Genomic DNA, 23,501 nt, shown 5'->3' with positions numbered 1-23,501 from the left:
GACAGGGCCTCTCAGAAGGTAAAGTCAAAAGCCATAGTTCAAAACTTTCCCTACAACCCTTAAGGACTTAGAAAAGCCAAAACACCCTCCTGGGTTCAGTCTGTGATTGAAGACTTCTCTGGCACTTGCTCAGCTCCGAGTGATTCATCATTTCCTGGAGAGAAGCTACCTAAAACCCACTTACTGCCCAGAGAGCAAACATGCATTCGGTCACATCTGCCCTCACGGCAGGTGCGTAAAGGGCACCTGCGGGCTTAAGGCACATCCAAGGAGCCTAAATATTCAAAAGCCAAGCCAACATCAGTCTGGGATGGGGCCCCCTTATCTATGTTCCTGTTATCAGCAGGAAATTACAGCTCCCAGATACAGACCTGGCTGCTGCTGATGGGGCCAACAGATCATGTCCGGACAGCTCAATGACCATCCCTGGCACCCTTCCTCTAGGGAAGGCACTGTCGGCTCCCCAGCTGGGCTTGACAGGGACTATTTTGGGGCTTCCTGCTCACTGCCTAGCCGCCCTCCTCTGAGCACACTGCAGGCAGTGTCTCAGCATCTGAGGACTCTATCTGTGGTATGCCCAGTACCGGATAAAGTCACAAACATCTCACTGTTACTGGTGTTCGCCAAGATCACATCCACCTTGGAGGTTTATGAGACAAATGAGGATTTTCATCCAAAGCATTTAAAAACACAAAAAGCTCCTAAGAAGTGCCCAAAATGGTATAATGACTAGTAAGACTTGCATGAAAATGAAATTGATTTATAAAGTGTTAGCTTCCTCCTGTAATTTACACTAACGGCAAAGAGGAAGTCTTTTCAGAGCATTGTGGACTGATACTTATGGCGGTTGATAAGGGTGATGAATTACCTGTGACAAAAGAGGAAGTCTGGCTCAGACTCAGGGTGATGCAGGGAAAGGAACACAGACAGAAAGTCAGGCCACCTGGGCAGCAGCCCACGCCCTGCTGTTACTGGCATACACTCACGGATAGCTGCTGCCGTCTGCCAGGTCTGGACTGACTGAGTCCACCAGCGTCCCTGTGGTTAAACTGTCCTGACCAGAGTGCCCTGAGGAGCTTCTTTTTTTTTTTTTTTTTTTTTTTGAGACGGAATCTCGCTCTGCCGCCCAGGCTGGAGTGCAGTGGCCGGATCTCAGCTCACTGCAAGCTCCGCCTCCCGGGTTCACGCCATTCTCCTGCCTCAGCCTCCCGAGTAGCTGGGACTACAGGCGCCCGCCACCTCGCCCGGCTAGTTTTCTGTATTTTTTAGTAGAGACGGGGTTTCACCGTGTCGGCCAGGATGGTCTCGATCTCCTGACCTCGTGATCCGCCCGTCTCGGCCTCCCAAAGTGCTGGGATTACAGGCTTGAGCCACCGCGCCCGGCCGAGGAGCTTCTTAAACAGAAGAGCACAGCTCTGCATCCATCACTACCTGCTGGGAAACTGGGGACTTTCTTGGCATGCCAGGGTTCATGAGACATTCCTGTCCAGAATACAAAAACTCACTACAAAAGCTGGAGATGCTTTAAAAGGCCAGCAGGTCAGAGGCCCTGCAAGTCAGAGGCCTTTTAACGGCCTTTCAATACTTCCTGACAAAAGTGATGAAACAGCAAAAACAGCCAGCCCTGGGGTCCAGCCACCAATGCCCTGCCTATGTTAGGCAGGTGGGAAAATGTGCAGCTCCAGCAGTGAACTTCCGGGGTGGCAAAGCGACAGGCATTTCCTCCTCCAGCCCACCCCCACCCTGCCCATCCCCCTCCCCGCCCCAGGACAGGAGGGCGTTCCCATAATTAAGCTCATCTGTAGAACTCCAGCACATGGTCTGCCGGCCGAGCTCCAAGCGTTCATGACCACAATTTCATACAGTTCCAGAAAGGACAGCACTGCTGACACTGTCAGGATGAGGTGACAGAGGTCACGTGGTTTCTTGCCTCACGATTACATTAGAAAATTCCACGTTTACTTCAAAATTGGCAGAATCCATCTCCAGGCTTCACAAATTGCCAAGAAACGCTGCTTTCTTGGAACTGCCAAAATTCAAAACCCCCGCCACAGCTTTCCTAACCCCACAATTTTTGCCAACACCAGCCACCTCTAGAAGACTAAGGTCAGTTTAAAATGGCCTCAGATCAGCTCAAAAGAAAAAATGGACAAAACATATACAGAATTCACATTTGGCCAGTAATACATGGGAGAGATATTCAACCCCATTCATAATTAAAGATACAGGAATCGAAAGAGGCCTTTCAGATGTTCCAAAATCAAAGCATTTCATTAAAACCCCATGGCCTGTGAAAAGTAGGAAAATCAGACATCCACACTCACTACTAGCAGGGTCATAAATGGGGTAGGCAATGTGGCAATGCCCATCTTTTGGGGCACATGTTGGCAAACCACAGTAACTATACTGCTGGGAACTGATCTTACAAATACAGTAAGATCCATGTACAAAAACAGTAACTGCAGCATTAATTGGAATAGGGAAAATTGGAAATAATATCTGTATGACTCTGGCTTAATAAATTATGGGCCATTCACATTGTAAAATGGAATATTATGAGGCTGTTAATAAAATGGGAGAGAGTAGCTCCATAAATATTAACATGAAAAGGTACATATAGAATGAAAACGGGTAAAAAATACTCATAACATGGACCCACTGTGGGGTTTTATTGTTTGTTTTGTTTTGTTTTGTTTTGAGATGGTGTCTCACTCTGTCGCCCAGGCTGGAGTGCAGTGGCACGATCTCGGCTCACTGCAAGCTCCACCTCCCGGGTTCATGCCATTCTCCTGCCTCAGCCTCCTGAGTAGCTGGGACTACAGGCACCTGCTACCACGCCCAGCTAATTTTTTTGTATTTTCAGTAGAGACAGGGTTTCACCATGTTAGCCAGGATGGTGTCGATCTCCTGACCTCATAATCCGCCCATCTCAACCTCCTAAAGTGCTGGGATTACAGGTGTGAGCCACAGTGCCCAGCCGAACCCATTTTTTAAAAATTACATGTGTACATATTTTGATATGCATAAAAAAAATATGGAATGAGCTATATACAAAACAAGATTCACAAGATTCATCCCTGGGACCAGCCTGGGAAAAGGAGGAAGAGATCTTCACTGTTTATCATAAATACTTCCCATAATGTTGCTTTCTAGCTTTTGTTTTTTATGTCTGCATGTATTTCACATCAATTATTAGTGACCTCAGAGAACTGGGAGTGAAGGATGGAAAACTCTGGTCCACTCAGTCTCAGGGTCTCCCCATCACTGAAACCACTGAGACAGAAGAGGGTGCTGGACAGGGGTACTCCCGCTTTGAAGGGAAGGTCAGATGAGTGATCACTCAACTCCTCCAGCGCTGAGACTTTGCAACCCTCAGACACTACAATCCCAGGTGACGCTTGTTCTCAGGTTCCTGCCAAGAAATACAAATGGCCTGGATAAAGGTGGGTGCAGACATCTAAATATGGTGTGACCACTATGCAGGGCCAAACAGCCTGAGGCTTTGACTCCGATCCTTTGGCTCAATTATTTAGCTCACTGATGAACGACAGAAAGTTCTTTTCCTTTGAAGACCCGATGGCACGCTCTCTCTACACACTTTCAAAAGCCCTCTGTCCAAATTCGTGTCTTGGTCAAAAAGAATGTTCTACCCCTATAACTTTATTTCTGTATCACCCCCCACCCCTATCACACCCCAGCAATTGGGGGGTGGGCAAATATCACTTGGATGTTCCAGGGCACTATCTATTAGGAGACAATATAGCTCAGTAGGTAAGAGGTATTCAAATCCTGCCTCCACCTTCCACTAACTCTGTGGCCATGGACAGGTTACTAAGCTGTCTGCACTGCGGTTTCACATCTATTTTATAAAAAGGGATGACATCAGCACAGCCACCTCATAGGACTGTTGTGAGGCAGTAAACATAAAGTACTTTTCAAAGCACATGCACCAAATAAAAACCAGGTGCTAACTCTGTGACCACAAACTGGTTCCAGACAAAACCCAGTCTTTGAATAACGTCTCTTGCTGGAGAGGACTTTGTATAGATCACCTACGTAAATGGTACCTTCCCAAAAAGACAGAGGCAAAGAACATTACTGGTTAAAATGAATACAGAACTATCTGAAGGCTATGCCTACGTTCCACCAGGGTGGTAACACGTTCTCATTTGCCCCAAATCTGAGCCCAAAGAGGCCACCCTGAGACTGGTGGCATTCTGGCATTGCAGGGTCCAATGGCGGGACATTCTTTTGCCAGAACAGTTGTCTGGGCACGTGCTTTGTCGGGTGCTGGTTATCCTAAAACCCTTGTTGCTTGTCTCCTGTCTTGTAAACTGAAGACCTATGGCCTAGTGAGATCCATGAACAGAGGACGATTTCATCAAAACGTGAGTGTGTGTGGCTAAGGGGACAGAGGGCAAGGGAAGAGGAGCAAGGGTTTCCAGGGGGCAAGGCCAGGGGGGTGGGGGGCACAAGTACGTGCCAGCAGGCACATGGGGGTGTTGGTTGTGTCTCCCATGCAGGGTCTGTGGACAGCTTTGTGAGCCAATGCAAATCAGCTTACACTCTGGAACAAACAGGCCTCCTTACAGAGCAAAGTGCCTGTTCTAACAGTCTACAGCTTTTTCTGGAAAGCCCCAGCATTCAGCATCAGCCGAAAATTCTAAGTTGTTGCAAGAATCACAAAATGTGGTCAGTGGGTTGAAAAATCCACTGTAGCCATCCCCCTGTAGCCATGACCGCCGGTGTGAAAATGCTTCTGGCTTCTCTCCTGATGGAGCCCAGTCCATCTGGTTCCTCCCAACCTCTCAGCTGGGAGTGGGAATGGCACAAGGCACCCTGCATCCCTCAGAGTGCAGAACAGCCTGTGGGCCAGACACTGTGCTGAGGTTTTAAGACTCCTGGGCCACATACCTTATTGTGAAAAGTGTCAGCCTGGACCCAGACCCAGAGCTTTCTACAGGCAGAAACCCACTATTGAACATATCCCTGCCTGCACAGACCCCACCCCAACCCCAGCTGCTAAGGGCTTGTTGGGTGAATTACAGGTGGGGAGATGAAGAGGGGAAAGCAGTGGAAAAAGGAAGAGGAAGGCAGCCCACAGGAAGGGAGGTCAGGGCACTTGCTCCGGACCCCCGCAGCCCCAGGGCCCAGTGTGGCCTCCTGGGGGCATAGATTCCCTTCGGGCACTGGTGCATCCTCTGATCAAGGAGCAGGGCCAGTGCGGGTATGTCCCCTCCACACACAGGCATGGGCCCCTCTCTCTCCACACCCTCACTCACAGCTCAGAAAGCAAACATTTCAGAAACAGCCATCTGACAGGCACCTGGGCCCCTTCTGAAGGAAGAACCTGTGACGTCACTGAAAGGCTCTGCTTGGGTTTTGTACCAACTCTTTTTTCCCCACACACCCCATTCCAGTGTTACATGAGTGGGCTTATTATACAGTACATTGGACCAGGGTTCAATAAAGTGTCAAAACTGTGACTTTGCCCTTCTCAAGGAACAAGCCCCAAAGCTGCTAGTGGGTGATTCCAGGGACTTCCTCCTCAGAACCCCTCAAAAGCTCCGAGATCCTGTGCCCAGGTTACCAGTGAGGAAGTGCAAGTGCAAACAGGTTGAACCGCCAGCCTCGGTGTCCTGGCGGGACCTGACACCTGGATGTCTCTCAAAATGCTCCAAAACCTGCCGCCATCCGTGCAACTCCCACCCTAAGGAACAAGCTGCCTGTAGCCCTCAACCACCCCCACTGGCAGGCTTGCGCACATCAACTAATCTCATTCAGGTACCTTTTAGGCCTTGAACCCAGTACACAGAGGGTCCGGAAAAGCCAACCGGAAGAGAGGTGGCAGGCAGGGGGAGGGGGCTCCCACAGGGATGATTTATAGAGCAGAGGCCGGCGTCAGCCAGGACTGTCCCAACCCTGCAAAGAGCCCCTCCTCGCTGGCACCCTGTGGCACCTTAAAATAATAACCACCACAATGATTCGTGGACCCCATATTATGTCCCAGGGGCTCGTTTTTATCTCAGTTATTTTTACAACAATTCTGTGAATGGCTATGATTATCCCTTCATTTTACAGATGAGAAAACTGAGGCTCAGAGGATTCAAGTCTTCTGCCCAAGTTCTACATCTGTGAGTGGTCAGAACAACAACTGCAAAGCCCAGTGCTCTGTGCCGGCCTCGGCGCCTCTCAGGCCACGGTGGCCTCAGGATCTTCTTCTGAAATAGCTTGTCATCTCCTGACCCTCCCCTGCCCTCTGTTCTGGGCCCTTCGTGCAGCTGACCAGGCAAAGAGCAGAAGAGCAGGGCCCACAGACTTCCTTCTGTCCGGGCCAGGCTGATCATCCCCACCAAATCCAGGGCAGGCTCCTCAGTCACTTCCAAGATCCCCCCGCCAACCAGGAATCCCTGTGGTCTCTCACCTGAACCCTCAGGTTCTCTCCCACACCACAAGACTCAGCAGGTCCGCCCCTTGTTCCCCTGTGCTTTTCTAAAAGAAAAGAACTGCTGATCACCGAGACCCGGGTGGATGAAAGAACTTGCTCAGGATCCCAGAGAGCTCAGGCAGAGCCCAGATCAGAGCCCAGACCTCCCCACCCAAGTCCAGGGCTCTATCCACGCCTGGCTCCACAAGACCACAGGGCCCCATATGGGAACAGGAATAATAAACGCCAAAACACACACCCATGCATAAAAACACTCAATAACAAATGCTGGCAAACGTGAAGCGCTATCAAAATATAGAATCATAAATCCAACTGTTACACCTTTCAACAAGAATCTGGGAGCAAGAAAAGCGTTCATGTGTGGATGTACTTATTTCTCAAATACTATACATTCCTCCACTGCTTACTTTCATTCATAAGACCCAAACTACGGAACACAGGATAAACAGCCAATCTCACAATCACTACCCTTAGACCACCATACCACAACATCCCCAGTTAAAAAAACTGTTACGAGCTTTGATTTCCCAAGACACTTCTATCCTGTGGGAAACTACTGGGTTCTAAAAACTCTCCAAATTAATACTGCCAGTTGTCTTAATTGGTTTCCTGCTTGCTGATCAAAAACAGGGTTGAATTTGCTTTCTCCAGCAACTACTGACCACACAAATTACCTACTCTAGCTCCACGGCACTTAAGTTACTCCCAAAACGTTACTTCTCATCCTGCATTTTCCTGGCCTTCCCCATAATAAAATTATGTTGCAGGAGCAGCTGATGGAGCTCACTAGGCCTAGCACCTACTAGGCTGCAAGAAAGGTGCAGAGGCCTCGCAGGGGAGAGCTGTAATATGAGAACGGGGATTCCAACCTGGGCTCAGCCTGCCCTGCCGCCCAGCAACTGTGTGACCTTGGGCACAGAGGTCAACCTCTCTGGGCCTCAGTTTCCTCAATTGCAGCGCTGGAATCCTAACTCCGGGGGAAAGAAAGCCTCTCATCCCAGTCCCCGGCGCAAAGCAGGGGATGATCGCGCAGAGCCAGGACGCACCCGCGCTAGCCGGCTGGAGCTGGTCCCCGCGGTTCTGGGACTGCGCGGCAGCCCCCTGGGGCCCCCACGCCGCTCGAGATCAGCCAGGCCGAGCCCACGCCCGGCCTCGCGGCGCGCAAGGAAAGCCAGGCCGGAGGGATGCTCGCGAGGCCCTCCCGGCCTCCAGGGCCTGTTTCCCCGCCTCCCTCCTCCGAACCACTTCCCGTAGAGGGCCGCGGGGGACGTAGCCCGGCCGTCGGTAATCGGGCCCCCGGGGCCGAGCCCCCGCCTCGCCACGCGCCCTCAGCGCCCCTGCGCCGCGCCTCGCCCCGCCTAACCCGAGGCTGCGGCCCGGGCTCCACAGCGGCAGGCTGGAGGCGGCGACTACTCACCGAGCGGCGCCGCGCGTGGCCGCCTTTGTATGCAAACACCCAGCCGGTCGCCCGCTGTCAGCTCAGCTCGCCTTCGGGGGCGGAGCAGGGGCGGGGGCAGAGGCCGGGGGCGGGGCCGGGGCGGGGCAAGTGGGGCGGCGCGAGGGGGACTCGGGAGGCGCTGGCTGCCCGGCTGCTTTCAGGGCCCGCTGGCCCGCTCTGCCCGCTCACCCCTGGCCGCCTACCTTAGCGTTCCTGGGGGTGGGGCCCCTTAGGCCGCTTTTCTGATTTTCCTTTCCAGAGCCAAACTTGTGTATTTCTTCAACACTCTGAATTGACCTATGCCGATGACTGGGGGAGTGAGGACGGAGGGGAGCAGAGAAAAGGCAGCCAGGTAAATGTCCAAGTAAGCCTCCCAGGGCCTGGCCGCGATCTCGTCGGTCCTGTGGGTCCCGCTCATCACCAGTGGCGGGGCCTGAGCCCGTCCTTGACTTTTCTGACCCTCACCCTGCACCATAAAGGCGCAATCGCGTTGACCTATCGCCATCTCCTCTTAGCTTCTCCTCGCTGGGTCACCCCTGTCCTTCATCCTGATGGTGACAGCTTCCACTCTCGCCTCTGCCAAGCGGTGGTCCAGGTGCGGAATGGTGGCTCTGAACAGGAGGGACAGGCAGCTCCCTGCGCCCCTCCAGGCGCTGGGAGGCAGGCAGGGGATAAACAATGAGCCACATAACGTCTGGTGGTGAAATGATTTCCATCAATGGGAGGGTGTCACATTTGAACTGAAACTCTAAATGACAGGAAACACCTATGTCTACAAAGACGGGGGAGGACGCAGGGTTTTCTGGAGAGCAGAAATGGCAGATGCAAAGGTCCTGGGGCTGGCGCTGGGGGCTGGAGGGGAGGCAGGGGCCAAATATTCAAGTCTTGTAGGCCAAGGCAAGCAGTTTAGGTATTATTTAGATGTTATTCCAAAACCAATTCTTTTTGAGACAGGGTCCAACTCTGTCACCCAGGCTATAGTGCAGTGGCACAATCTTGGTTCACTGCAGCCTTCACCTTCTGGCCTCAGGCAATCCTCCTGCCTCAGCCTCTCAAGTAGCTGGGACCACAGGTGCAGGCCACCACGCCCAGCTAATTTTTTCAATTATTTGTAGAGACAAGGTCTCCCTATGTTGCCCAAGCTGGGCTCAAGCAATCTTCCCACCTTGGCTTCCCAAAGTGCCAGGATTACAGGTGTGAACCACCACACCTGGTCCAAAAAGAATTTTAAACCTGGGAATTATATGATCTAATTTACTTCTTTAAAAAGTCACCCCTCCACTGCATGGAAAATGGACTGCAGGAGTAGAAGCCAGCAGACAGGTGGCACTGTAGGGAACCAGGGGACATGATGGTGGCTCAGAATGCAGGGGCTGCTCAGCGAGAAGTGGAAGGACTTCAGAGAGATTTGGAGGCAAAACCCACACGCTTGTTGATGAATGGAGCGGGTGGAGGTGTGTGATGCGATACTCAAAGACAAGTCTCGGTGTGGAGATTGAACCGCTGCTCTGCTGAGATGCAGAAGGCCAGGGAGGAGGCCAGCTTGGAAACAGCATCGAATGCGGCAGCTTAGTGAATTGGATGAGCCGGCCAGCTATAGACAGACATCTGGGGGCAGCTGCTTGGAGAGCTTTGTCCAGGGATGCAGCTTCCGTCCATCGGTCAAGTGTGGACACGCTCCAGCTGGGCTTGCGGCAGCTCCCATCTAGGCAGCCCGTCCCCAGCTGACATTGCAGAGGTGGGAGCTACACAAAGAGAATCTTGCAGTTTGTAGGTGAGCTACCTCCACAGGGGTTTTCTCAGAGACCAGAGCTGCAAGTGCATCACAGCTGCCCAAAACCCCTGGGGTTGCAAGGCCCCAGAAGGACACCCTCCTGCGCCCTCCCCTCCTACCTCCAGGGAGGAGCTGGCCTGGGAAGAAGTCTACCCTATGTGGAAAAGCTTTCCAGGAAGCCAGTCCAACCTCAGGCCACTTACGTTTATTTTTTTGTGTAAAATAAGTCCATTATTCAAATGTGGAGATAGGAGGTCTGAAAATACAGCAAAATTCAACTCAAAGCCCTCATTCTGAAAATGATGAGCCTGGGGGCCCAGCAGGGCTAGAGTCAGTTCTGATGAGCAAAGTCTGACTAGATTCAGAGCAAATTAGGACCCGCTGCTGCCCAGCCTGCCACTCGGGGAAGGCCAAGGTTGCGGGGAGCCTTTGTACAAACAAGCAATGGGAAGAAAACACTCACTAGATCACAGTGAGTTATGCGCTCCCAGGCGATAAATGAAACTGGACTTTCCAAAGCCCTGGTGCTTTTGATCCGGCACTGGCTGGAGTCCCCCTGGGAGGGCCCTTGGCTGTGCTATCAGCAACCAGGCCTGACTGAGCAGTGACTCAGCCAGGAGAGCTGAGGCGATCCCCCTGGCCAATCCCAGGGCCTAGCCACACTCGGAAGAGGAGAGGGAACTCAGGGGATGAGTAACCTTGCTCTAGCTGACTGGAGGAGGAAGGAGGGGCTGAGTAATGCCTTAGCAAAGCCAGCACAAGCATCCTGATTCTAGAGGCTCAGTTTCACAATCCGGGAAATGGGCTGCAGTTGCACATGACACAGATCTGCTTTGAGGATGAAAAAGGCATCATGGGAAGCCGCTGTCACAGTTGCGGGGTTGGAAGATTTTTCAATTCTAAAACCCCGTAAGTTGAGGAGTGGCCATTCCCAGAAGGATCTGTCCACTGCTGAGCCCAGTTGGTGACAGTAGCTGTTGTATCCCGAGAACTCTGAAGTTGTGCAGATCAACCACCTGCACAGGCCCAGGTGGGGCAAGGTAGGCAGGAAAAGTGAACATCCCTGTTCACGGGTGTCCGGCCAGCTACTGTAGCAAGGAGAAACGCCGGCTGATCCCCCAGGACTCTGAGCATGGTTAGCTCTGTAACTGCCCTGGCAGAAAGGATCCCAAAGAGAGGACAATGAATTCTTCCCCCAGAGGTACAGCCTTTTATCCCTGGTACCAGTGCCTGGGGCTCCGGGAAAGGGAGGGCATCTCCTTGGGGTCTAAGGCCACTCCTTGGTTGGAGGCCCCTCACGAGGTGACTTTGTCCTGGGCACTCTCTCAAGAAGCAGGTGGGAACCAGAGGCCACCTGGTGCTGCTTCACTACCTTGGCAGCAGGGAACAGAGCAGCCTGGGAATCCACCCAAGGTGGAATGGGGCCCCTGGGTGCTGTGGCTGGCTGAGCAGGGCCAGTTTCATGGGGAAGCGGCAGGTGTAAAAGGGCCTGGGTTCTGCAGAGAGGACAGTGATCCTGAAGAGCGAACATCTGGAACCAAAGCACAGAAGGTTTTGATGGTCACCCGGGCTGTCCAGAGGCCTACTCCACAGTTAGGGCGGGGCTCGCAGATTAGAGTCGAGGCATAGGAAGTGGCAGGATGATAAAGGCTGACAGCTGGCCACAGAGGAGCATGTTGAAGGCCCTAGGCCGAGCACTGGGAGCTCCAAAGGGGAGCAGACCAGACACAGTGTCTGTCCTCAGGAAGTGCACAGTCTGGGGTTGTGATCGCGTAAAAACTGTCACAGTGCTCCTGGCCGCTGTGAACTGAAGTGCTGTGCACTGATACAGGATTTGACCTGCCCTGTCCCCAAGCAAGAGGATTCACTTGACCTTGGTGGCCTGAGCAGGCACCAACCTAAGCAAATCTAGGCCAGATGTCAAGGAGCAGAATGAACCACGGGCCAGCCAGCAGCACACACACAGTGGTCAGGCATGCCCAGGTGCTTGAAAGAAGGCCCGTGGCTGACCGCTGGTGAGCGGGGGAGCTCGGGAGCTCACAGCAAGCCCCATGCCTGTCTTCCACTGGATGAAGCAAGAGTGGGTATGGAACACCCTTTCTCCTCAGATCAGATTGGGAACGATTCATAACGAGCGGGGCTAGAACAGAGAACAGCAGAGAGGCAGGAAAGAAGAAAGAGACCAAGGTGCGAGGATGGGGCAGGGAAAGAGACCTCGACATGACCAGGGATGGGAGGAAAGAACTCCATCGCTTAGAAACAGTGGCGGCTGTGCTGGGAAGTCTGGACTGTTACAGTGGGCTCTGATTCCAGGAGGAAGAAAAAGACCCCGCATATCACCGTGAGTCAGTCCTCGGAGTCGCCATGACGTTGCTAAACAAGTGTGGGGTTGTCACAGCCTTAAGCAGCACATCTCAAGTCCCACATTCCCCAGTGCTAAGACAATAGCTACACAGACAGGATTCTAAGGAGAGCTCAGAGGTAGAAGACCCTTAAGAGTCCCCCTTTCCTTAGATAGGAAAACTCAGGCCCAGAGAGGCAAACAATGGGTCAGTATGTGTGTCTAAACTTACCTAAACATAGAAAAGGTATAGTAAAAATATAGTATTAGAGTCTTATGGGAGCACCATCGTATATGCAGTCTGTAGTTGACCAGAGCATTGTTATGCGGCGCATGACTGTAGATCTTCTCATTAATAATAGGCTACCTGGTCAGGTGCACGAAGTCTAGGGTTCAGAATCCAATAGGCTCAAATTCAAGTCCAGCTCAGCCACTTGGCTGAGCGCTGTCTGAACCTCAGCGTCCTCAGCTGTTAAAAAGAGATAACCATCCCCATCTTAGCAGCTTTGGGGGTAAATTAAATGAGATATATTGGGATCCAGATAACCAATAAAATATCACATCACTTTACCAGTTCAAGCTCTTACCACTCAGTGTTTGCAGGGGCTTATCACTGATGAATGAATTCAGGAGTTCAGGAGTTCAAGACCAGCCTGGGCAACATCCTCACCCAGCTAATTTTTGTGTTTTTTTGTTTGTTTGTTTGTTTGTTTTGAGACAGAGTCTCACTCTGTCACCCAGGCTGGAGTGCAGTGGCACGATCTCAGCTCACTGCAAGCTTCCAAGCTTCGCATTCCAGGTTCACGCCATTCTCCTGCCTCGGCCTCCGGAGTAGCTGGGACTACAGGCGCCCGCCACCACGCCCAGCTAATTTTTTGTATTTTTAGTAGATATGGGGTTTCACCATGTTAGCCACGATGAGTATTTTTTTTTTTACAGAGACAGGGTTTCGCCATGTTGCCCAGGCTGGTCTCGAACTCCTGCACTTGAGTGGCAATGTTTGGAACCAATTTACACAGTTCTTTTCCTTGCAGTTGCCAAACAATATTATTTATCTAATGGTCATAACACCTTAGCAGATAATAGAACTACTGAACAGCAGTGCTTACTATGCTCATGGATGAGGTTTCTAGTTGTCTTCTATTAAGCAGGTGGCCTTGAATTCTGGCAGCTCACGCTTCAGAGTTACCTGTGGACACACAACATCATTCACAAAATGTTCTTTTTCTCCCCAATGTCTCTCGAGAATGAAAATGACCAGGCCATCCTCACATTCTACAGAGGTTAACCCAGCAACTTAGGGACACAGCTGGGGCAGGACTCCTGGGCTCCTGGTCAGTTCCTTGTGGGGATGCTAAGCCTCAGGGCTGACATCTCTTAGCTCTGCCATCCGGGAGAATTTCACAGGAGCTCCCATTTGCGCTGCTGTGAAGGCCATCCTGCTCCTTGTCAAGCCTGTCTCCTCGTTGGCTTGAGGAAGATCTCTTTTGTGCCCAAACTGTGAATAAGCAAACTGGATGCAGCATCTCTGATTGCTCTGGGAAGAAACTTATGAGAAGTGCTTGAGAAAAGTCATGACGTTCTGCCTCTGCTAAGAACCTGTTGGACACTGCTTGGTATATACGGCTAAGTGGTTCTTTGTTCAGACCCGCTTCCTCTGATTAGCAACCACAGATCTTCTGGGTTTTCACTTGTTTATTTCTGTTTATTGTCATCTCTGGGAAGATGGCTTCAAATTTTTTTTCCCCAATTGAACCCCGTATCAATTGATAAGTAGATCTTTAGATAAGTAGATCTTTCTCTTTCTTTCTTTCTCTTTCCCTTCCTTCTTTCCTTCCTTCCTTCCCTTCCTTTCCTTCCTTTCCTTTCCTTCCTTCCTTCCTCCCTCCCTCCCTCCCTCCCTTCCTTCCTTCCTTTCTTTTTCTTGAGATAGGGCCTCACTCTGTCACCCAGGCTGGAGTGCAGTGGGGCAATCTTGGCTCACTGCAACCTCCACCTACCAGGTTCAAGCGATCCTCCCACCACAGCCTCCCAAGTAGCTAGATTACAGATGAGTCCCATCACGCCCAGCTAATTTTTGAATTTTTTGATACAGACAGGGTTTCGCCATGTTGCCCAGGCTGTCTGGAACTCCTGAGCTCAAGTGATCTGCCCGCTTCGACTCCCCAGAGTGCTGGGATTATAAGCGTGAGCCAGAGCACTCGGCCAAGAACAAGAATTTTCTACAGCTGCATGAAACAAGGCAATTCCCAGCGGTAGTGTATACCTGGGGGGAAGTGTTACTTAGTACAGAAAGTCTTTCCCTTCCCAAGTCACCCCTTCATGAACTTTGCAGCTCTGTTATGAGAACTACACACATCTAGGATTGTCAAAGATGAACAAATGACCCTCATCCTTGCTAATATTGCTTGCTCTGAAATCAATTTTTTCTGATACTAATATAGCCACTCCAGCTTTCTGTTGATTAGTGTTAGCATCACATATGTATCTCTTTCCGTTCTGTTTACTTTGACCTGTCTTTATGTTTAAAGTGGCTTTCTTAATGACCCCATACAGTTGGGTATTCTTTTTTGTAACCAATCTGACAATTCCTGAAGTTACAATTGAAGGGTGTGATGGTTAATTTTTGGTGTCAACTTGACGGGGTTAAGGGATACCCAGATAGCTGGTACAGCATTGTCTCTGAGGATGTCTTTGAGTGTGTTTCTGGTAGAGGTCAGCATTTGGATCAGTGAACTGAGTGAGGAAGGAAGATTCATCCTCACCCATGCGGGCTGGGCTCCATCCAATCAGGTGAATTCCTCGACAGAACAAACAAGCCAAGGAAAGGCAAATTCACTCCCTCTTCTGAAGCTGGGACAGCCTTCTTCTCCTGCGCATGGACATCAGCACTCCAGGCTCTCCAGCCATTGGACTCCAGGACCTGCACTGGTGGCCCCTCAGGTTCTCAGGCCTTTGCTATGTCACCAGCTTCCCTGGTTCTCTAGCTTGCAGACAGCAAATCACAGGACTTCTCAGCCTCCATAATCATGTTAGCCAATTTCCAAACTAAATACCCTCTCATTTATCTGTATCTATCCTATCTGGTTCTGCTTCTCTGGAGAACCCTGATACAAAGGGTTTACATTGAATGTCATTCGCATATGGTTATATAAATAGTAGCTGTTTTAACACCCTCATCTAATTCTATCATGAATGTCATTTCAGGATCTGTTTCTATTGATTGATTTTTCTCCAGATCCTAGGTCATATTATCCTGCTTCTTTGCAAGCCCGTTATTTTTGTTTGGACATGGGACATTGTCAATTTCGTACCGTTGGTGGCTAGGTTTTGTTATATTCCTTTAAACAGCGTTGTGCTTTGTTCTGAGACGCAGTAAAGTTACTTAAGATTAATTTGATCTTCTTGAGGCTTGATGTTCAATATTGTTACAGCAGATCGAGAACAGCCTTTGTTCTAGGACTAATTTGTCACCTCTGCCAGGCAATTCTCTTCTACTTTTCTCCTCGATGTCCTGAATTTTAGGGGGTCTCCCCAGTCTGGCTGGTGGAAATGTAGTGTTTGTTGTGTAAAATTTACCTCAAAACTTAGCAGCTTGAAACAACAAGTATTTAGTCCCTGCAGTTTCTTGTGTCAGGAATCCAGGGGCAGCCCAGCTGGTGGCTCTGACTCAAGCTGTCTCGTGAGGTCGCAGTCAAAGTGATGGCTAGAATGGAGCCCTCTGACTGGGGCCAAAGGATCTTCCTCCAGGACGGTGACTCACATGGCTATAGCCAGGGGCTCCATTTCTTGCCTCATGGACCTGTCCGGAGGCTGATTGAGCAATACAGCTTCTGGCTTCCCCAGAGGGACTGACCCAAGAGAGGGCAAGCAGGAGCCACAGGGCTTTCTACACCATAGTCTCTAAAGTCACAAACCATCACCGTCACTTTCACCACATTCTGTCCTTTAGAAGCATATTAGTAAGCCCAGCCCACAATCAAGGGAGGTAGGAGTAGGCACCTCTTTTTGAAAGGAAGACTATCAGGTAATTTAGGGATATATTTCTAAGCTGCTCTCACAGACACAAAGTATCCCCAGGTCTGAGTGATTTCTGAAGATCGTTTCGCCTGCAAGCTCCTTCCTTGGTGGTTTCCTCACATTCATGTGCAGACCGGTACTCAGCTGAAGACTCAAAGGCACTCCTTGCAGATCTCTGAACCATTCTCTGTGGCTTCTTCTTCTGTAGATCTCTGCCCTGCAAATTCGAGCTCCCTTGGCCTCCCAGAAGCCCACATTCCATCTCCTGAGCTGGGTAGGCCCTCGGGCTCTGTTTGGGCTCCCTCTTCCTGCACTGCTGAGCTGGACACTTGCAAGGCTGCTCTTATTGCTTCCCATCTCCCAGGAATCCCTGTCCTGTTCTGCCTATTGTCCAGTGTCCACTGTTATTTCAGATACTTGTCCAGCTTTCTGGCTGTTTTTAAGACAGGAGGGTAAACCCGCTCCCTATTATTCCATCAGGACCAGAAGTGGGACTCCCCAGCAGCGGTGCTGGCTCCCGAAAATGAGTCAACAGCCATGCAGCAGACGGGAGACTCACACCCTCCCCTCTTCTTTTTTTTTATTATACTTTAAGTTCTGGGATACATGTGCAGAACGTGCAGGTTTGTTACATAGGTATACACATGCCATGGTGATTTGCTGCACCTATCAACCCGTCATCTGCATTAGGTGTTTCTCCTAATGCTATCCGTCCCCTAGCCCCTCATCCCCTGACAGGCCCCAGTGTGTGATGTTCCCCTCCCTGTGTCCATGTGTTCTCATTGTTCAACTCCCACTTACGAGTGAGAGCTTGCGGTGTTTGGTTTTCTGTTCCTGTGTTAATTTGCTGAGAATGATGGCTTCAGCTTCATCCATGTCCCTGCAAAGGACATGAACTCATCTTTTTTTATGGCTGCATAGTATTCCATGGAGTATATGTGCCATTTTTTCTTTACCTAGTCTATCATTGATGGGCATTTAGGTTGGTTCCAAGTCTTTACTATTGTAAAAAGTGCCGCAATAAACATACGTATGCATGTGTCTTTATAGCAGAATGATTTATAATCTTTGGGTATATACCCAGTAATGGGATTGCTGGGTCAAATGGGATTTCTGGTTCTAAATCCCTTAGGAATCGCTACACTGTCTTCCACAATGTTTGAACTAATTTACTCCCACCAACAGTGTAAAAGCGTTCCTATTTCTCCACATCCTCTCCAGCATCTGTTGTTTCCTGACTTTTTAATGATTGCCATTCTAACTGGCGTGAGATGGTATCTCATTGTGGTTTTGATTTGCATTTCTCTAATGATCAGTGATGAAGAGCTTTTTTTCATACGTTTGTTGGCCACATAAATGTCTTCTTTTCAGAAGTGTCTGTTCAAATCTTTGCTCACTTTTTGATGGCACTGTTTGGTTTTTTCTTGTAAATTTGTTTAAGTTCCTTTTAGATTCTGGATATTAGCCCTTTGTCAGATGGGTAGACTGCAAAAATTTTCTCCCATTCTATAGGTTGTCTGTTCACTCTGATGCTAGTTTATTTTGCTGTACAAAAGCTCTTTAGTTTAATTAGATCCCATTTGTCAATGCTGGCTTTTGTTGCCATTGCTTTTGGTGTTTTAGTCATGAAGTCTTTGCCCATGCCTATGTCCTGAATGGTATTGCTCAGGTTTTCTTCTAGCGTTTTTATGGTTTTAGGTCTTACGTTTAAGTCTTTAATCCATCTTGAGTTAATTTTTGTATAAAGTGTAAGGAAGGGGTCCAGTTTCAGTTTTCTGCATATGGCTAACCAGTTTTCCCAACACCATTTATTAAATAGGGAATCCTTTCCCCATTGCTTGTTTTTGTCAGGTTTGTCAAAGATCAGATGGCTGTAGATGTCACACCCTCACTTCTAATCTGACATTATCTCGCTCCCTCCTCCTGGTCCATTTCCCTATAAAGGTGATGTCCTTTGGCATACACTTCAGATCAGCACATCTGCGTTTAGCACTCCAGGCTTCATCCTTCTTCCCAGCTTTCCCCAGCCTTGTAGTCCACAGTGCCTCCTTTGCCAGTCCCAGGGATGATATTCAAACTATTAGGCATGCCATGAGCATGAGCCAATCAGAGCAAACACCAGCCACAGCAGAGCAGGGACCTGCTGGCTTATGGAGAGGGTTGCAAAGCGAAGGGGGCAAATCTAAGAGAAGAGATGAGGTGACAGGAATGAGGCCACTTAGGGGACTGGGGACAGTGACTACAATGGGTATTTCTAAATTTCTAATATTTTAATCATTGGCAAGGTCATAGCAGTGTATACCGTATGAATCTACCAAAGAAGAAAACATTTTTGGAATTGCTTTTTAGCTTCAACTGAGAAATGCATCTGCTATGGACTGAATATTTGTGCCCCCCAAAATTCATCTGTTGAAGCCCTAGTCCCCAGTGTGATGGTATGACGAGGTGGAGCCTTTGGGAGGTAATTAGGTTTAGATGAGCTCTTGAGGGCAAGACCTCCATGATGGGATTTGTGCCCTTATAAGAAGAGGAGACCAGAGCTCACTCTGTGTCATGTGAGGACAGTGGGAGAAGGCAGCTATCTGCAAGCCAAGGAAAGTGGGCATCACTAGAACCCAACCATGCTGGCACCCCGGTGGCAGAGGTCCAGCCTCCAGAACCATGAGATAGAAATTTCTGTGGTTTAAGCCACCCAGCCTATGATATGTGTTCTAGCAGCCTGACCTAACTGGAACCCCAAAACTAAGGTGTCAGTCAGTTGAGTGACCCAGCGTCTGGCCTTAGTGAGGGAAGCTGACTTCCAAATAAAATCAGGCTTCTGCAAAGACACTGTGCAACCTGTGATAGTACTAGGACACCTGAGCCAGCCCCCCGGAGTCATAGCTCAGCCACTAAATGCCTTAGCAGATAGACCTTTGAAGATAAAATCTACAGTATTAAGTGATATAACCATTTATCGGCTCAAAAGAATGAATTAGGAAAGCAGAAAGAGACTGAATATGCTAACAAATCATATCATTTCATGGGAAAATGTAAATGCTGTTTGCCTATTGCCATTCACTTTGGCACGCACCCGTTTCATCATTGACCTAGAACCTGGGGTTGGTGAGGAGAATAACTACACTCTGAGGACTTCATTCGTCTCACATTTCCCCTATTCCACAGTGTCCAGTGTACGCCAGACCCACAGAAAGGTCTCAGAAGACTTGTTGAAGGACTAATGGGTTGATTGGCTAAGCTAAGCTAGCACAGGAAAGGGACAGACCCTTAGGAGAGCTATTGTCAATCTCCTAGATTCAAATACGTGTTCCTGTGTCCTTAGGAAAGCGAAATTGAATTTTCCTTTAACCTAAAGCCTAACATTAATATAATATATAACAAAACCACATACTTCTAAAAGGAGCATCAAAGATGTAAGAGGAACATTATCCCCCTCCAAGGGTGCCATGGGAACACTTTCTTTTTTTTTTTTTTTTTTTTTTTGAGACAGAGTCTTGCTCTGTCACCTAGGCTGGAGTGCAGTGGCCACAATCTCGGATCACTGCAACCTCCGTTTCCTGGGCTCAAGCAATTCTCTTGTCTCAGCCTCCTGCGTAGCTGGGATTACGGGCGTGTGCCACCACGCCCGGCTAATTTTTGTATTTTTAGTAGAGACGGGGTTTCACCATGTTGGCCAGGCTGGTCACAAACTCCTGACCTCAGGTAATCCGCCCGCCTCAGCCTCCCAAAGTGCTGGGATTACAGGCCTGAGCCATCACGCCCAGCCAGGAACACTTTCTGAATAACCTTCTGGTGTCTGCATCCCTTGTTCCTTCTGTCTCGTCAAAGGAGCTGTGCAGCTGTAGCTCAACTGTTCCTTTCTAATGCAAGGGTAAATACAAATCAAAAACCTGTTTTGAATTGTCTTTCATGCAATAAGGGAAAGAGACTGCTTTCCTCCTCCTTCTCTGAGAGCATTTACTGTAGGACACGTGTCATTGTAAATTCTTTCTCTGTCCCTTTGAGATGTTGTAAATCTTTTGAAAAGCTAAATAAGCCTGTGGCCACCTGTAAAACTCAGGAGTGTTTCCTAAGAGACCTGGAGGCCACCTCTTTGAAATGTAAACATGAGGGAAGACAGCACCCCATCTCCTAATTCCTTGAGAAGGTAAGAGAGAACCTATTCTGCAGGGGACTTGCTCCAAGATGCAAAACTATCTCCTGTCTGGATGGCTTTTTTTTCTCCTCTTGGGTCTTGGGTAAAAGCAATTAGCTAATGCAGATTACTAGGTGATTTCAAGATGAACTAAGAAGGATAAAGGGTGCTGTCAAGTGCTCTTACTTGAGGACTAGTTATGGTTTATCTTCACAACATGTATGCAATGGGTTGTATTTGCTTGGCTATAAAAAAGGGTGAATTTCTCTCTGTCACGTTATTATTACTATCATCCATCCCTCATCCTATGTGTTCTCAAAGCGTGTGAGTGAGGACAGGAGAAGAAAAGGTGGTCATTGGCTAGAGGACAGGAGAAGAAAAGGTGGTCATTGGTTACAGCCCCTTATGCTCTAACAGTAGCTTTGAAATGTCATATTGCAATGTGAATGAAGGTCTCTAATTTAATACAAACTGGTCTCTTTTGATTCATGGCCAAATGCACAATACTCTTTCCTGTGTAGAATCATCAAGCGTGGTACAGGAGAAAGAACACAGGATTTGACATCAGAAAGGTTGGCTTTGTGTCCCAGCCCTGCCCCTTGCTAACTGTGTGACTTTGTCAAGACATTTAATCGCACTGAATTTCAGTTTGATTGTGTCAAGGAGATCTCTTGGATTCCTTTCATTGTTGCTTTTCATACAATGGACCAGAAAACCTACACTAGTAGAAAAACTGGCAACATTTGAATCAATTCTGTGGCTTATTTAAAAAAAATAATAACTGGCTCAACATTGCCACATATGCCTACTATCACATGGTTGCCAAAGTCCCAGAGGCTCGAGGAGTTTGGGAGGGGGAGGGTTGATGGGGTGCTGGGGTGGGAAGAGAGGCTGAGGCTGCTCTTAAACAGACGAGATCTGATCCAGACCTGGAGGAGCTTTGGACGACAACCAGGAGAGATGAGCAGAGAAGAGATGGGGGACAGGGGAGAGCGTGGCTGGGAGTAATAGTGGAGCCACACGTTTAGCAAACCTTAGGCAATGGGAAAGTTCAAAACGTGCTTAGGATTCACTTGCAGGTTATCAAACAGCCCTATGGGTTTATTGAGCCGTTAATATGGGAAGACAGGCTGAGACCGATTTGTCATGGCCTCAGATGGCAGCCTAAGGAGTTAGCGTTTTGTCTTGAAGGTCCTGGAGAGCCATTAAAAGCTTCTAAGCAGGAAGTAAAACATTATGAAACCCCTGTTTTAGTAAATGAATCTGGCTATGGTTCGCATTTCATATGCCAGGCAGCAGCTGAGGTAGAAAGGGCTTCTATGATGGCTCAGATGGTTGGTGATCAGGTCAAGCTATGACCATAGATTGACTGCCATGGAGAACTGAGGAAGGGACAGTGCATCTCCATCATTTTGAGTCTATGAGAATGGATCACTCCAGTAATAATGCCGCCAGTCACCACTCAGGCTCGAGGTGGGGCCACGGCAGCCTCTCTGCAGTGCGTTAAGTCCTGATCCCACCCTGTGAGATGAGAGTCCTTGTAGCTTTATCTCTTAAATGTCCTTCTTGGATTTAGGAAAGCTGAATCTTCATTTGTTTCCACATTCATCCATAAAAGAAGGGCAAGAAATCCAGGGAGAAAAAAGTAATTCCAGGATTGTGCCCACATGTTTCCCTGTCAGGAGCCCTGGAGTGTCAGACCGCGCTGGCTGGCTGCTTCGAAAAGTCTCTGACAGCCACCTTTTCCCAACTCAGAAACAAAACAGAACAAACAAAAAAATCTACTACTTTAAAATCCCAGTGGAACTGCGCTTCCTATAAATGTGTTTTTGCCAATTGTTTTCGCATGATTAATGGTTCCCAGGGTTACATAAAATTCTAGGGACCCCTCTTTCCCATCGAGAGAGAAAAAGGATCAAGTCAGGAAAGGGTGAGGGGACCCAGAGACAGACATCACCTACTTCCAACGGTGCTGTGGGCTCTCTCTGGGCCCTGGTTTGGGAATTGAAGTTCCTGTCCCTACTGTTCTCATCCCTCTGAGAGGAATTAGGCTCTGAGGATTCCTGTCAGGATCCAACTTGGAGAGTTCCCTGTCCCTGAGAATACTCTCAACATCACAGGCTGGCCCATGCATCTAATGGCAATTCCTTTGCATTCCCCATGTTAGTAAAAAACTGGGAAAAATTATTGTCTACATTAGAATTTTATAAATATGGACCATAGTTTATGATTCTTACAAGAATTCCTTGAGAAAGCATCCAGTTACACTGAAAAGCTGACGAGACCTGTCTAAAAGCCCAGAGCGAACCAGCAAACGGAGAACAAAATCAAAACTCCCAGTCTTGTTGCACGGCTCCAGCCTCCCCAAATTCCAGTCACTGCCCCCTTCAGCAAGCCAGTGCCTGGGAAGCCCGATGGGGGACATGTTGACCTGCGTCACCCGGAAGCTCCGGAAGCATCGTGATTCCCCACCCTCCCTGCCTGCCCTTTACCTTAGCTTTCAGAGGAAAGTCTCATCTCCCCATCAGAAGGTACATTGTCAGGACCCGGCTCAGCTTCCATTAACTTCAGATAAAGGCCCCTGCTCATGGGAACCTGGGTCTCCTGGTGGATTCCCCTTTTTCTTCTGATTTTCTAGTTCTCAGCAGGCTGGGCCACCACTGGGTGGCTGCTGTTAGGACAGGCATGGCTGGCCCTGGTCTTGCCCTTCATTCTCTCTTCCCTCCTGTTCCTTCCCTCAGGCTGCCTCTTCCCCTCCCATCCTCTCTCCCTCTCCAGCTTGCTCTCATGCGTGCCCTGGGCACGGGCTCTCCCGGGAAAGGCCATTGTTGGGCGGCAGGATTCTGATGCTCCCCACGGGCACTATGACATCAGCATTTGGTGGTGCTCAGAGGAGGAGAGAAAGAGATGAAGAGGAGTGAGCAAGGCTTCAGGAGGGAGCATGCAGGAGATCAGCCCTGGATTCAGACTGGAGTCTCATCCACATCAGAGGCTGATAGAAGGCTTGGATTACAGCAGGGGCAGGTTCTGTCACGAAATCAAATTTCTCTTCACTGATTTCTGAATTCACAGCAAGCTAACTAGAAGAGATTTTTAATTCAGAATGTTGCACTCCAACAAACTGAGAAAAACATTGAGGGAGGGAATTACGGAAATTTGACGGTATCTACTAAGTTTGATTTTGAGAGTTTTGTAATAAATGTTGTTGAATAGAAAAGGCATCAAGTCCCTATATATGAGCTCTTTGAAATGCCTAAATCAGAGGGATAAAATGATGAATAATTACAGTATACAATTTTTGAATTATTGTCAAATCAACTAAAATTAGAAGTTTTTAACATGCTA

The 23,501-nt window shown here is 49.0% G+C and overlaps 1 protein-coding gene across 11 annotated transcripts in view; it reads right to left on the bottom strand.

The window, feature by feature from the left end:
• Window positions 1-23,501, bottom strand: part of LPIN1 (lipin 1) — a 142,584-nt gene that overhangs the window by 72,242 nt on the left and 46,841 nt on the right. For 3 of the 11 annotated variants that reach the window (XM_031654935.1, XM_031654936.1, XM_031654937.1), the window contains exons 1-3: window positions 22,649-22,971; window positions 13,111-13,190; window positions 11,033-11,191 (exon numbers count right to left, since the gene is read on the bottom strand). The exons of 4 other annotated variants lie outside the window; for them this stretch is intronic. In XM_031654935.1, coding sequence (XP_031510795.1) covers window positions 11,033-11,191; window positions 13,111-13,119 — 168 coding nt within the window. In that variant the 5' untranslated portion in view covers window positions 13,120-13,190; window positions 22,649-22,971. Of the gene's footprint in view, window positions 1-7,865; window positions 7,958-11,032; window positions 11,192-13,110; window positions 13,191-22,648; window positions 22,973-23,501 lie in introns of those variants that run through there. 4 more of the 11 variants (XM_009183712.4, XM_021924587.2, XM_021924590.2 and 1 more) reach the window with 3 other exon arrangements.

This window comes from Papio anubis, chromosome 14, assembly GCF_008728515.1.
Source record: "Papio anubis isolate 15944 chromosome 14, Panubis1.0, whole genome shotgun sequence".
NCBI classification, from domain to species: domain Eukaryota; kingdom Metazoa; phylum Chordata; class Mammalia; order Primates; family Cercopithecidae; genus Papio; species Papio anubis.
The sequence above is the reverse complement of the archived record's forward strand: the minus strand, read 5'-3'. Positions and strand labels throughout refer to the sequence as shown.